The sequence below is a fragment of the Ctenocephalides felis genome, unplaced genomic scaffold (assembly GCF_003426905.1).
Source record: "Ctenocephalides felis isolate EL2017-DRISC unplaced genomic scaffold, ASM342690v1 CF-g0.4_SCAFFOLD_01886, whole genome shotgun sequence".
NCBI lineage: Eukaryota > Metazoa > Arthropoda > Insecta > Siphonaptera > Pulicidae > Ctenocephalides > Ctenocephalides felis.
In genome coordinates this window covers 48,131,798-48,147,988 of record NW_020538040.1, presented here as the reverse complement: position 1 = coordinate 48,147,988, position 16,191 = coordinate 48,131,798, and the positions used below count along the sequence as shown (strand labels likewise).

General features: G+C 29.6%; 1 protein-coding gene across 2 annotated transcripts in view; it reads left to right on the top strand.

Moving 5' to 3' along the window:
* Positions 1-15,725, top strand: part of LOC113378841 (sodium/potassium-transporting ATPase subunit beta-2) — a 406,525-nt gene extending 390,800 nt beyond the window's left edge. For both annotated transcript variants that reach the window (XM_026619460.1, XM_026619461.1), the window contains exons 6-8: positions 6,120-6,230; positions 8,240-8,408; positions 14,767-15,725. In XM_026619460.1, coding sequence (XP_026475245.1) covers positions 6,120-6,230; positions 8,240-8,408; positions 14,767-14,873 — 387 coding nt within the window. In that variant the 3' untranslated portion in view covers positions 14,874-15,725. The remainder of the gene's footprint in view (positions 1-6,119; positions 6,231-8,239; positions 8,409-14,766) is intronic.
* Positions 15,726-16,191: the final 466 nt, after the last annotated feature.

Below are 16,191 nucleotides of genomic sequence, written 5' to 3'. Positions count from 1 at the left end.
GCTTGTTAGTTTCATTTTATATCTGGAAGCATCACAATAATACCGTAATACTACGTCATTTATATCTAGAAATATGAATATATTTCGTTATAATGGACAGGTATATAATCTGAACACTTTGATGTGATATCTACAACGTACATTATGGAAAAAGGGGTCGTTGTGATAGAAATAGTTGGGATGATTGAAACTTATTAGCAAACTTACTTTTTTTAACTTGTGTAGGTTTGTTACAAAAAATATGATTTTATGAAAACTTTAATAGCTGCTCTTAAAATAATTTTTCTAGAATATCTAAAGTTTTTCTTTTTCAACTACGCTATGAAGAGTGCGCTCTTGTTGTTGCGATTCATTTTCGGATTTCTATTTTTTTAATATGTTAATTGTTATATGGTAAGATGATATTTGTGTTGCATATGTATCTAATCGTATTGCAAGGCTCGTAATTCTATCTAAAAATAAAAATAAATTATATGGTTTGTAGATGACTGATGGCTTATAAGAAGCCCTCGATTTGGAAACATTTTTAAACATGATAAAGTCTGATACCACTTTATTTTTTTTCTGCCTGCTTTTCGCGTATACTTTCATCTACTATTTACTGTAAATTGTACCTTTTTTTACTTGTCCTCTGCCTTAAGGAAATTCATGTTTACTCTGTTTTCACATTTTTTCCACTTGTTTATTTTTTCATGAAACAGTTTTTATTAATTTACTGTTTTTTCATTCTCTTATACAATTATAAACACCTCTTTGTAATAAGTATCAATATTCCTTATATATTTTATCAAGTACTAGGATATTTGAAGTTTTTTGAGATGAGAGCTTTTTTCCTTTAGTTTTCAGGTTTTCTTACTAGAACTTCTAAATAAGCAATGATGTGCGTTGAGTAAAAATTACTCAAAAAATGAGCAGTTTCACGTTAAGGATCTAATTATTAACATCAAATCTGATGTATTTCATACATGTTCAATTGCTTTGATTTGATACAGCAGATTGCTTGAATGATGGAGCTATTTCAAATAATCGTGTGAAATTAACAAGCTGAAAAGTTCTTTATTTTATTAGAAATTTGCATTGCCTGGTGAAATCTCTCTTTAGTTCACTTGATATTAGTCGAGAATAACTTGAGTCCTATAAACTGTTGTGCTAATTTGACTTATGTTATATTTATACTAGTCTATTCTACAGATGGCAACCCAAACAGTTGTCCTATTTCTGTGTGACAAATTGTTATTACAAAAACTGTAATTGGGCGAATATTTCATTAATGCAGAAGTTTTTTAAGATGCTCTACTGATTAGATGTTTTTTAATATTTATATAACAGAAATCAGAACTTTACGTCGCATAAGCTGTTAGGCTAAAACTTTTCCTCACCTCGTATTTCTAGATGGTAACCCACAGTGTGATCCATCTATACTTAATATTTTAGTATTAGAATTTATCTAATAGGGCTGACTTATGATTCAGTATGATGCAGCTTTGCCTACTCCCTTTGTAACATATTGCTACCTATATTTCCAAGTAAAAACCGTAGTCACTACTTACATAGGGCTCGCCCGTAGGTAAGCGAGTAAGCGGTTAGGAGCGACGGGAATTGTTTCAGAGGTCCCGGGTTCGATACCACTTCGAGCGGCCTGTTGTCAGGCAGTTAGACAACGATTTTTACTTGGAAATATAGAAAGCAATATGTTTCCAAGTGATAACAGCCCTAATGCGGCATTGCTGCACCAATTAAATGCATCACTATTACAGTAATTGTAATATAACAGTTCAGCACATAGAGATGAGACAACTGTTTTGGGTTGTCATCTATAATAAAACAAACGTAGTTTTGTAGGATATTAATCACAACAGCTCATAGAACCCATAAGTTCTGATCGCTGTTCAAAAAATTAAAAAAAGCTACTTACATAACATATTGTCGGTTTTGCACCTTATAAAATTTTGTTTTGTTGAACTTCGCCCATGGTTAGGTAATTAAATTCGTTTTGATATCGCCGCTCCATTAATCAGAACAATCCATTTTGCTTATAGATTTCTTTTTTGTATTGTTATCCACAGAAGAATGAATCAATCATAATGCCTTGTTCGGAAATTTTCCACAATAGTACTTTGAAATCGATTGACTCGTTGTTTACTCTTTGTAACCACTAACACACATAGTATGAACCTACCGGAAGATAGAAGAAACCCTCGGTGTGATAGTGGCCTAATCTAATACAAACCTTAATATATAATGCATGCGTGCTACACGACACACCGGCTTTTGACATTTGCAATCCGGTCGTACTCTTTCAAGGCCACACTTCTATTTCCGAACTCTTAATAATGTATCACTAAAGGAGAGACCAGACCCCCGGCAGCTTAACTCCAGTCACGCTGCGCTATGGCTGCGAGCTTCCGTATAAATCAGGCAACGGAAACCTTCATTACAACGGCCATAATAATATTTTATAATCTTTACTTTTCATTTAGCAATTTGAATATAATGTATTCAACCTATTCAAATAGGAAAACTACTTTGCAACTGACTCTACAATTATAGCTACTGGAGTTGCAATGCATTGTTTTGCACTCCTATTTAATTGGTTTACTTTTATACATTTGAAATATACTACTAAAAATAGTACTGAAATGTACACTAAAATGTACGTATTTTTTAACACTCCTAGAGGTCCTAGATTCGATACCCGCTACGGGCAGCCTGATGTCGAGCCATTGTGACAATATAGATCGCAATATGTTTTCAAGTGAAAATAATCCGGCATTGCTGCAACAATAAAAAAATCATCATTGCAGAAATTGTAGTAATGAAACTTATGATATAGAGATGGGACAACTATTTGTGTTTACCGCCTATAAAACGGGCGTAGTTAGTTTAAGTCAAAGCTTATAGAACTCTTAACTTCGATTTCAAATTAGGGGCACACCTAGTGTGAAATTTTCAAAAAATCGAATTTATTTTTTTTCCATATTTCGATGGGTTGTACCTTTAAAAACAACAAACTAAAATTTAAATCGATATCTTAAATAGTTTTTGAGTTACAACCATTTAAAAAAGAAATATATAGTATATAGTATAACGATCATTTTTTCGGCGACGCCAGAGATCGCGTATCATTTCAAAATATTTAAAAATTTTACTGTGTATTCTCAAAACATGTTTTAAATAAACCTTTAAATTTTTAATACATGGATTCACTAGTTTTTTATGTTTTTAATTCCCAAAAATGGCTTTTTTTTAGGTTGTCACACTTGGTGTGCCCCTTAAGAATTAAATTTGCAATCTCAAATATAGATCACAATTTGTTTCCAAGTGAAATAGCCCGTATCTGGTATTGCTGCATGTACAAAAAAATGCATCATTATTGTAGTAATCAAATTCATCACATAGAGATAGGATAACTATTTCGGTTACATCTACAAAATCGACGTGGTTAGTTAGATTAAATCAAATCATCACAACGTATGGGACTCCTAGTTTCTAATCTTACATCTCAACATTAGTGAATAGTGCAAGAGTTTCCAAATTTTATCCGCCTCAGGCAGCCCTATGTCAAACAGAAGTGACACTGGTTTTTTACTTCAAAAATAAGAGCAAATGTTTAGTGAAAATAGCCCTTACCGGGAATTGCTGCATCAAAAAAAAAATTCAGCACTACAAAAATTGTAGTATAAAGTTTATCATATAGAGATTGGATAACTACTCGGGTTACCATCTATAAGATCGACGTAGTTAGTTGAGTCAAATCATCATAATCACCACAAATTATAGGACCCCCAATTTCTGATTTATAACTTAGTATTCTTGATTTCAATCAAAGGGCCTGGTTTGATACCCGCTTCGATTTGAAGCAGTAGTGACATCTGTTTCACTTGAAAATATAGATAACAATATTTCCGAATGAAAATAACCCTTACCCGGCATTGCTACATGTATAAGAAAAATTTATCACTATTACAAAAATTGTAATAAAAATTTATCTTATAGAGATAATACATACGTTTGGCTTTGGGTTTGGGTTTAGTATCCGTAAAACGACCCTTAATTTCTCATTGATATTCCAAATATATATAAAAAGAACTTCTTTTGTATATGTTGAACTTACATGTGGGCAATACATTAATAGAGTAAATTGAGGAAAGTTTTAACATACTTGCTTATACATACCTTTATCATAACTTTCTAAATTATTTTAGAACTTCTAACTAGATATAACTTTTTGCTTTTTATTTTTACCTTGTTACATATAAAGTACAATTGATCAGAATATTGTGCAATAAAATAATTATTAAGAGTAAATATATTCCGATGATTAATTTTACCAATAAAATGTATTGAAAATAAAATATAAATTCATGATAACCAATATAAAGTAACTCTACTTATAGGATACGAACTCGTAATAAAAGAAAGTCGAGATTTATACATGATTCAGTAGGTATATTGCAATAAAAAAATATTCTTACTATAATCACAAATAACAGCAAATAATTAAATGAATAGTATCAAGGAGAAAATTTTTATATTTTGATTTAATAAACAAAAAAATACATATGTTTGGGTTTCGGTTTCGGTTTGAGTATCCGTAAAAATCATCACAGAAGCTCATAGAACCCTTAATTTCTCTTTGATATTCCAATAATATATAAAAAAACTTTTTTTGTTTATTTTGAACTTACATGTTGGCAATACATTAATACAGTAGATTTGGGGCAAGTTGTTAGCAAATTTTAACATACTATCACTTACTCATACTGTATGAGTAATTGATATTATGTTAAAATAATTTTGAACGTTATGTTAAAGGTATGTATGAGTCATACATACCTTTATCATAACGTTCTAAATTATTTTGAAGTTCTAACTATATATAACTTTTTGCTTTGTTCATTTTTCACTTTTTTAAATATAAAATACAATTGACCAGGAAATTGTGCATTAAAATATTAAAAGAGTTTATATAATTTAACTAACTTTATCTTCTCAATAAAATGTATTGAATATAAAAAATAAATACATAATAAACGATATAATGTAACTCAACTGATAGGATACAAAACTCGTAATCTAATAATAATTGTTATAGTTTATTATTATTATATTCACCAAAATGTCATAACTTTAATTCAATATATAAAAAAAATCTTAATTACCTTGCTATCGCATAAATACATTTTTGGTGATTTTACTTTACTTTTTCGTGTTCTAAAGAAGTAAATCACATAGAACTTAGTGTCTTCTTAAGCTTAATTTAAACGTCCTATAAATAGTTTTATATATAAGAAACTATATTCCTTATTAAAGCGCAGGTGATATAGGTAAACCTCGTGTAGATTACAGCAATATAGTATTCTAAATACCTCATTTTGAAAGTTATTCGAATCGTATTTAATTTGAACACGTAATAAATGTTTTTATACCCTAAACGGAAACACATTTATTTCACTTCCCACAGGTGAAGAAAGATATCTGTGAGATTAAACTTTTTTGTGTGGTTTGCAATTCTGCGTATGGACTAGTATATTGCTAGTTATATTCTGAGCTGAGAGAAATTGCCTTCAGCATTGGAAGATATTAAAACATATTGCTTTCTACTTCTTGGAACTTTACACCTTAGATATCAGTAGAAAAGCATTTTCTGATCTGAACCAATTCTTGAAGTTTTCTTCAGTTTTTAATAATAATATTTATTTAATAACACATTTATATTGTAAATTATAACAGAAGGATGCTTTCTGATTTAACGCAAAACACATATCCTAATTTTTTACTATTTTCTATTTTTTAATTCTTTTTCAGTTTTATTTTTCTTACTAGTAGTAGTTTCAGTATGAATTGATACATACAATTACTCAGCTTATTTGTGTACTTATACAAGTAGAAAAATTTGTACCTTGTTAACATATATTGTAATTTCAATGTACATGTCTCTACGTATGACACTAGATATCATCGAAATTATTTTTAAACGTTTTATACGTTAAACACGCAACTATGTCAACGTAATAATTATAGAACTCAAGTACGTCATAGTTTTAACACACGCTATCGTATATATATTCTATTTATATGGACCTAAATCATTTTACGTGATTTTTTCTCATTTTAAGATTTACGGCTGGAAACCGCAATATTATAACAGCACCGACGTTCTTCCCGAGAAAATGCCAAAAGACTTGAAAGACCACATCGCTAGCGAACGAGGACGCAACCCTAAAACGGTAAGTTAAAATTTTAATATATTTATCAATTTTATGTTCAATATAATTGCAAATTCGATTTGTCATAGGGTAGGGAAGGGCACAAACTTCGAACAACTATATTGTGAAAACCAAACCAATTATATCATAACAAATAACACATATCAAATAAAACAATCATCTGACTATGTTCAGTAAAAATCCCAGCTAGTTGCATCATAGTTGAAATGCTTTTTTGTTGTTTCTCAAAAAAATTAAATTATCTATATTTAAAGATTATATTAAGGTCTCGTAAACTAAACAACAGTGCTCACAACTAAAGAAAATACTTTTCTTGTGGATTTTCAAACATTGCCGTTTATCTCTCGATAGCAATGTCGTAAGAATCAAGGTGATGGCTGGTTATAATCTAAATTTATTAAATTAGTTCAAATTCAAAGAAAATCGTAATAAAGTTGTTTTGATAATTCGTAATCTTCAAAATCTCTGTTTGAAACTTCAAACCTTCAAAAAAATATTATATATGAGAATAATGAAGAAAGAAGTATGAATAATAATAGTTTAACTTCTTTATCTCACTCTTTGTCATTTGAGTTGTCATATAAAAATAAGTACAGTAAAACTTCGCTTTTTCATATATATAATCTTAACATTGAATTGGCTAAATACTGATTCTGTTACTCTATCCTTTAATTTAATTTTATTTTGAATATAGTATCATTTCACTCTATTCATCGTGACAAATAATGTCGTCGCATAACGTGCAAACAATTTGAAATCAAGGAAGTTCGGGCAAACTTCTGGTGATCTGTAACTTGCAATATCTAGACGTAATATAAGTTACTGTTGACCCTGCGAAACACTTGTATTAATAATATAATACGTGATATAACCCAACCTATTCGTGTAATAATTCAGGATGAAATGGATTCCGTTTCATGAATACGGATATGAAGCGCAAATTTTGCATCATGTGGAAAATCAGCTTACAGAGGCTTTGGTATAGAAATCAATAAATTCAGATGTAAGATGTTTTTAGGGTTATCAATTTTTCCAACTATTTTTATTTCATATTGATAATAGATAAGTGATAGCAATAACTTTCAACTAAATAATATTTATTAATTGTTGATATGAAATAATATTGGTTAATATTGGTTAAATTCAAAAATGAAACTATTTACAAAACTAGCCATCCGACATTGATTCTAATTGAATATTATTTCTTAATCTAGTTGCTAGCGTAGAAAAGTGGAATTTGTATGTATTTTTTTTTAAATCTGATTTTGATAAAAGATTTATGAATCTGTAATTTAATCATAATTTCACACTTATAATAGCCACGTCATTAAACTGTCTCTAGAGAAAATCATTGGAAAGAAATTATTTTCATTACCGTAATGAAGGAAAATAAAACCATACCTAATTAAATCTTTTTTACTTAATAAAATATTTTACTTAAATTGATGTTTATCTTTGCGAATAATAATTAAATTCTGGTAATAGTTTAATTTAGGTAACAATTTCATTGTTGATAGGTACAAATGTTAGTACTTTTTATTGGCAGATCGTTAGAAACGATATTTACTATAATTAAAATTATTTTTTGTAACTTTACAATAACAGTAAATATAATATTACAATATATTTAAATTGCAGGGTAAGCAATCCTATCCCTAAATACTGAATATTTTATGTACTCTACAAACTGTAGTTTAAGAACTCCTAACTTTATGAAGTGTAATTAATGAATCCTGTTCTCTATGAACTGTAATTTGCGAATCCCATGAAATCTAAATAATGAATCTCTTGAGAATATGGAACACGTTCTAGTATAAGATGATTTTCTCATATTAAGAAACGCATTGATGTAGCATGTAGATGCATGTAACTAAATCAAAACTTTGAATGAGAGTGATCAACTTAGTTCTGAAGTTACATATTCACTAGTAATAAAATTGATTTAACAGTATAATTGAAAATGTATTATCTTAATGGTTATCCTCATCTAATCTATTTTTTATGTTCAGATGGATACAGTGTGGGTATCTTGCGAGGGTGAGAACCCAGCCGATGTTGAAAATATGGGTGCCATTCAATTTATCCCTCGCCGCGGTTTCCCAGGATTTTACTACCCTTTCACCAATGTTGAAGGATATCTCAGCCCATTAGTCGCAGTGTACTTTGAGCGGCCGAAAGGTAAAAGTTGATTACATTATATATAACTTCCACATATTAATATTTACAAATTAGTAGTATCAAATATGCTTAAATGGTATTAAATATTATTTTGTTTAAATGTATTTTTTGAGAATTTTTGTTCCTAATCGCTAATTGTCTTCCTGTCGAAGAACCAGATATAGTTACTGCTGTATCAGACTAACAAGAAAAATGTACTGAATCAATTTCTTAATACTGACAATGAGTTAATATAGAGTAGATAATGTGTCGATTGTAGAGTTTAGATTTTAGTGAAGTTCTTAACGAAGGATTGCAGACTGATTTAGGGTCTTTATATTTTTATATAATTATAATGTATAAACATCAGGAGTAATAACGGTCGACATTCGCCCAGTCAAATTTTCTGAAGTTTTATGTCAAAAATTAAGTTAGGCAGTTATATTGTCGAGCTAGAAAAAGTTTTGTAGTACTTCGAGTTCCTATAGATCGATATCCTGTATAAGGATATCACGATATGTATGTAAAATTACATTTTAGAGGTTCAAGGTCGAGTTTTCAGCTTTAAATATGTTAACTGAAAATAATAGTTTATGCTATTTTATACGGGTTTTTCGCTATATTAAACCCATTTTTATCTCATCTGTTTCACATTCCAATATTTTCGAAGAAATATTTTTGAACATTACGTTTACAGAGCTTTCTAACAAGGATTTAAATAAAAAAAAAAATTTAATTATATAAGTTTCCTTAAAAAATATTTTTAAATCTTGCCACACATTATAACTAGTTTTCATGCTTTTGCAAATATTTTTTCTGGTATCAGTTTTTACGAAGGAATGATCTTTTTCACACCTTATCCAGGATCATCAGCGCATCATATAGTACATTATAATACGCTCATAACACTGCATATAATTCAAATACAAATGTATGCAAATGAAATGATGCATCCATTCACGTAAAAATGTAAAGATGAAAAGAATAGAATTGCATTCATTATGTATAATAATACCTTTGGCCGAATGCCAACATATTCAAGAGCTCTTATTAATGCAAAGAGATTTTCCTTCATAGGTCAGTAGCTTTATTGAATCATTTGTGTCTGAATCCCACCGCTTTTCCGATGGATTCAATCCGTATCAGATAAAGCGCTCAAAACATCGATATTTCATTAAAGTCAAAAGAAGTTCAAAAACCCACGATGGTAAAAAATATCAGTAGATAAAAAATAAAGGAATCGATTGATATGGTATGTGTATAATAATCAAATTTATAGGTACAATATAAAATTTCCAGGTAGTTAGATATGAGAATTGAGTGGAATCACTATCCGACGTTGAAGGATCCTAATAAGAGAATTTAAGACCGATTCTGCTGTAAATAGACTAATTTTATGGCAAGGCTATGTTACGCGCTTCTCATACAAAATGGGACTAAATACTATCTAAATTCTATGTGATTGCTGTGCAGTTGGGCGTTTTAAGTAGAAAATCTAACCTATATCATAACTGCGACTTTGTGAGGTGGCATAATAACATATGAGTGAAGTTACATTTTATTTGCAAAACGCCAAATCGCACAGCAAGAACATTACATTTTGACGGATTTTAGTACCATTTTATATGAGAAGCCCTTCGTAAACATAGCCTTGCAATAACATTGATGTGTTTTACGCAGGATCGGCCCCTTAATATTCAAATATATTTATTTATTCAGATATATTTGAAATCACTAAAATACACTAAATTTGAAACTCATTTGGTGAAGTCCATTAAATATATTTTTAAGACCTCGAATCATCACAAGATATTTCATTTCATGTTTCTTACGTACGTCTAAATTCTAGTTCTTCCAGTCGGTTGACAAGTGTGGAGGAACTACCTCGTTTTACACAAAGTTGTATTATCTTTTCTCTAATTTACGTCCTAAAAGTTTAGTCCAAGAACCTATCGCTAATAGTTCCGTCGCAAACAAACTAGAAACAAGAAGAAACAGACGTATAAACGTTGCCTACCTATTTAAGAGATCCCTTAGGAGACAAACTAACAATAAGAAAACTGTGACGAATAATTTGCCTCTGACATTAGATGCTGCTTACAAGGTAGCAGCATTTAGGAAAGTTTAGGGATACACAACTTTTCAAGACCAGCTCAAAGTTTTGTTCGAAGAGTAGATATTTTTTAAGGCTAACATCTAGAATGATCATTATGCTCGAATCGAATCTATTAGGTTCCTAAAACTTGCTGGGATGAAATGTTAAGGAATGAGACATAGTGTGAATTATAATATAGTTTTATAAAAGAAAATTGCATTATAAATGGTCATATCTATCTAATAGTGTATTATTTACTTTTAAATACATATATTGATTGAATTTTAAATACAGTTCTCGATGGTATATTCTATTTTAAAACTTCAGCGTTGAATAATTTAAATGCCATCAAGCTACTATCTCAGTAATCGAATTGAATTTCGCGAAAAGAAAAATCACTATTTTTACTGCGCTTTTCCCAACAAAATTTTGATGATGTGGGATTTTTTTTTCTTTTATAATTGTTTAATCGGATCATTTCAATTCTTATCGTAAACTGCAATTAAATTTATTTATAATGGAAAATATTGTTGATATTGAATAGTGTATTATTTAACTTTCCAACATTGGGATTGGTTGAATTTCAAACTCAGTGAATGATATAGAATTTTTTTCTGAGGTATATTCTATTTTAAAGACATTTGGCGTTAAATCGATGTATAATTTAATTATCATGAATGTTACATTTATACAGGAAAATTTAATTTCGAGACAAGGAAAATCACTTCCTCACATAACATCATTTTTACTGTACTTTTTCCAATAAAATTTTAACGGTGTGAGAATAATTCATTTTTTTAGCGTATGATCAATTAGTCGGATCATTTCAATTGTTATCATAAACTGCATTGTGATGAATCAAATTATGAAGCTAATGCATTTGGAGATATAATAATAATAGGTATATTTAGCATTTTAGCATTTTCATCCATTTTTCCTTGCTATGGATATTGTATCTATATATCTTGTAGTTTTTAAGAAGTATTATATAATTAAATCATTGATTTTATTTAATTGGGTGCCCTTAAAGTTCCATAAATTTTGAAGTTCGAAATTATAAAAAGATATTTTTTCAGACTATTATTAGAAATGAAGTTTAGTTTCACGTCATTTTGATAGTTTAAAACATGTTATGAATATAGTTATCATCTAATTCTATACATGAGCATCTGAATTTGTTGTAAATATTTAGAACATAATATATTTATAAATGTATAATTTTAGCTGTAACCACTCACATTTCTATTGTAAAGTTTCTTCGACCCATCAGATAATTTATCGATCGACTTATAGAAGATCGGCTTATATAATGTCGGATTTTATTTATATATATATATATATATATATATATATATATATATATATATATATATATATATATATATATATATATATATATATATATTTGTTCGAGGTTCCTTCATTTGTAGTCCAAGATATAGGCCTAATTCAACCGTTAGTTCGCGCCCGCGTGGTAACAGCGCATCGACCGGCCAGAACACGCTTTGTAGGTCGTGACGTGCTATGTGACGTCATGATTTTGCCCGTTTTCCGATTTTCCAGAAGCGAATTTTCGCGAAGTTTTCCGAGCAACGGAGGGTGGGGATGGATCGAAGTCGGGCGATTGTTCCGAATGGCATGGGGATGGGAGGGTGAAAAAAAATGTTTCCAACCCTCAGAATCGGGTCAGCAGATACTGCTAATGCCAACTATATAACTTTTTATGTTAAACAAATTATTTAGGGATATCGTAAATAAAAAGTTATTTACTATTATTAAAGACAAATATTCTACTTTTTTTTACTAAGCCCTTAATATTTTAGAGATGTGATTTATTTGGAAAATAGAAGCATGGAATAATTTATAGACGGTATAAGTTTTTATATTTAACAAGTTATTTAGGGATATCGTAAATAAGAAGTTATTTACCATTATTAATGAGCTTTTACTCTTTAAGCTCTCAATATTTTATAGATGTAATTCATTTGTAAAATAGAAGAATGGAATAACTTAACATAAATTTTGTTGCATATCAAGTAGATTATATTTTGCCTCTTATCCTACTAATGATTGCCAATTGAAATCTAAATAATTTTTATCGCAAAAGTTCAAGATATTTAATGATACTGTTTCCATTTCAACGACGCAGGCTATTCGTAGTTCATAAAGATAATTTTCTGAAAGAATTATTAAAGTATTATACTAAGCTCAATTTTTTTTACCTCCTCAAAATTATTTCAAGTTTTTTTGTGCTTTCTAATACTTGCAAGTCCATATCAATATTAACCCTATATCGGCCAAATTTTTGTCTTACATCCAAAAAAGTTAGGAAAACAAAAATTTAGTAATTCTAAGCCTATATAAGCAAATGGAAAACCAACAATTCTACTTAAACAAATTTTTTGGTATTAATAAATTATGAGACTTTCAAGGAATGCGGTTTATATGAACATGTTGTTTTAGGTGAAAAAGCTTTAACGGTTCTAGAATCAAGATCAAAGCAACGTTATAGAATTAAGAATTAGCCATCATTTTACGAAAAAACTTGTAATTATTTGGTAAAATATTGAAAAAATTGGAATGTGATTCAAAGGTAACGCAGACCCATAGAGGGTCAATATAATATAGCAAGGGTTCATGATTGACCATTTTTATATTTTATTATTAACATGAGTTAGATAATAATTAATAATCAAAAGCATATTTAATGATTTAATAATTATATTTATATTACGACCTCTTCTGATTGTTAGCGTGTAAAGATAACCACAAATGTGAATTTGCCAACCACAATTCACGCGTCAATTAACCCAATAAAATAAATGTACCTTGCAAAATTAAATTATGACGCATGAGTTATGCATATTAATGTACTGGTATTATCTGACAAAGTACTATTTGTATGTGAAAATATTTCAATTCATGCTCGTTCACTAATATGTGCCCACATTCGCTGCGAGTATTGCATATCCTATATAATTACTCTAATGACATTTGAAATCAATAATCACCATCAAAGTCAATATCTGTCTATTTTATATTGCATTCCGCTCGGGTTTTATGATGCATCGTGTTATTTTTAGACTTTTTCAAATTAATCAGTATTTTATAGTGGCATTTATGACGTTTACAAAAATTTCAGTGATGATGGTTATAATCAGTGACGTAATGATGAAACCGATATAACGTACTAAGGTATTTCCGGAAATCTAGGAGGATCTTATGCAATGAATTCCCTTAGGTATTTCTTGTTTGGTGAAGCGTGAAATTATTAATTTCATATTTGATGCGACCCACGGCTGAGTTTCCTGAAATCTTCATAAAGGCGTTTATCATGAATGTACTTTAACTAATTTCTGTAACTATTTGAATTCATTCGATAGTTATTTTCTGTACTTTTTCATAATTTATCGTAATTTCTTATTTTTTACATATTGTATGCAAATTTTGAATTTGATACAAATTTTAATTGACACTATAAAATTTTTCAGAAAATCCTTAATCGAATAAGATATTCGTAGTAATATTTAATTGACCAGTTAGTTATTTTATAAGGATAAATTGGCAGCGCATTTATTCTAAATATGGAACTTCTTTAGTAATGAAACATTTCAGGATTAATTTTTAGTCTATTCTATTCCATATAAAATTATTAACATTTTTGGGTTGAAATATAATAATATTTATTAACAAATCATACGTCTGACTTTATATTCTCAATCTTGAATTTAGAATTGTTTTGGTTCAATATAAAATTACTTTGCATATAATTTTTTTTTCTAATGAAATAGTAATTTTTAGACCTGTCTTGAAATGAGCAAATAAAACTATAGAATACAAAATATGACTTCGAAACTACAAATTCTTCTGAATTTTCTTTGAATAGATTTTGAAAATTGACAGATATTAATGTAACATAAATTTGTTTTTCAATATTGCCTTGGTAGGGCTGTGGCGTAGTTCTATGCCAAGTGAGTTTGGATGATTCTCGAGGCGGATTTTGTAATGGTCTGAATATGTTAGTATTTTATCGTTGATTCTGTCCATGTCGCGGTCTTTATGTTTTAACCAATTCGGTACATACTTTGGGGCATTCAAATTTATTTTGGCATATTAGAGTTTTTATCACCTTTGATATAATGGAAGCTTATCCATTACCTCTGATTGGCATTAATTGTTCAACCAATTACAATTTTGTTTAATGTAGTAGAGATAGATGCGTAAGGCAATACTTTTAAAAAATGCACTCTTGATATTTACTAATTGCTATTAAATCGTTTTCAGTTGGAGTCTTGATCAACATTGAGTGCAAGGCATGGGCGCAGAACATTATCCACGACAGAGCCGACAGGAGGGGCTCCGTGCACTTCGAGCTCATGGTCGACTTCTAAGGAAAGCAGTGACGCGCCGCATCAGACGCTTATCAACAACGATTCATCGGCCGTCTTAACTTTAACACTACCAACGCATAATAAATAAATAGATAAATATAACAAGAAAATACCAAAACATACATCTACATAAATAACATTTACATGATACACGAACATATTACACGACACAAGATCATTCCATCGTCACACAAAACACGCGCTCGCAAAGCGACACTCACTAAACAATCGACATCACATTTACACGACACATTAATAGTTATTATTAAGTACCAAGTGTTTGATTCGAGAGGTGACAAGTAAAACATTTGAAGTTTGGGAAGCACTGGATAGAGAGTCACCTCGTCTAATGTGGATTCACGAGTCGTCGCGTAACCAAAAAATTAACAAAAATTTAAAGTTTTAACTAAATCGTACAAAAGCACAAAACAGTTGTACGATCCTATACATAACATGAAACGTTAGAAGGCAGGGCCGTGCCCAACATAAAAAAATTCCCCCCTCTCCCCTTTAATAAAATAAATAAGATACAATCCCCGCCTCTTAGATATTAATTAAATAAAAACAATTACTTTAAAGAGTTTAAGAATTAATTATGATGATATAATAAATTAAGGTTAAAAAAATACTTAGTCCGTGAGAGAAAGAGAGTTCAACTATAATAAATAAAATAGTTACTTGATTATCTCGTTAACCCCGCGCCATAATAGGTGGCAGTTGATTACCGTAGACATTTTGCGCGGTTTTCGGGTATTATTCTGTTTAAACATTTTAACAAAAAAGTAGAGGCTGAGCAATTTACTTCGAGTGTTGTAGAGTTATGTAATTAAATTATAAATTCAAATGATAAAAGCGCATATTCCACAATAACTAAGAGATAAATCATCGATCACACCATACCGTTGAATAATAAAGGATACACACATCTACATGATACATACATACACAACTACACACACACACACAAGTCGTGTCAAGAACGCGAGGAATGCTCTTTTGGGGTTCACAAAATGAAAAAGATATATTAAATTATAATTGTTATAATCTATAACAAGTTCTTGTTACACGCAGTCATCAAATGACGTATTCAGATTTCACATTTTAAGTGGTACATAGTATTAATGTTCATATTTATAGTGTATAAATTCTGAATGTTTCTATAATCATCTGTATTTCATCTTACATTATTGGCTAAATTGTTTTGAATGATATTCTGAATACCATTTGGTGACTGGCAGTATTTGTGAAACTGCAAATTCTTAGCTGTTAAATGTAATATTCTATTTGTAATTTAAGATCATTATTATTTGCAGAATAT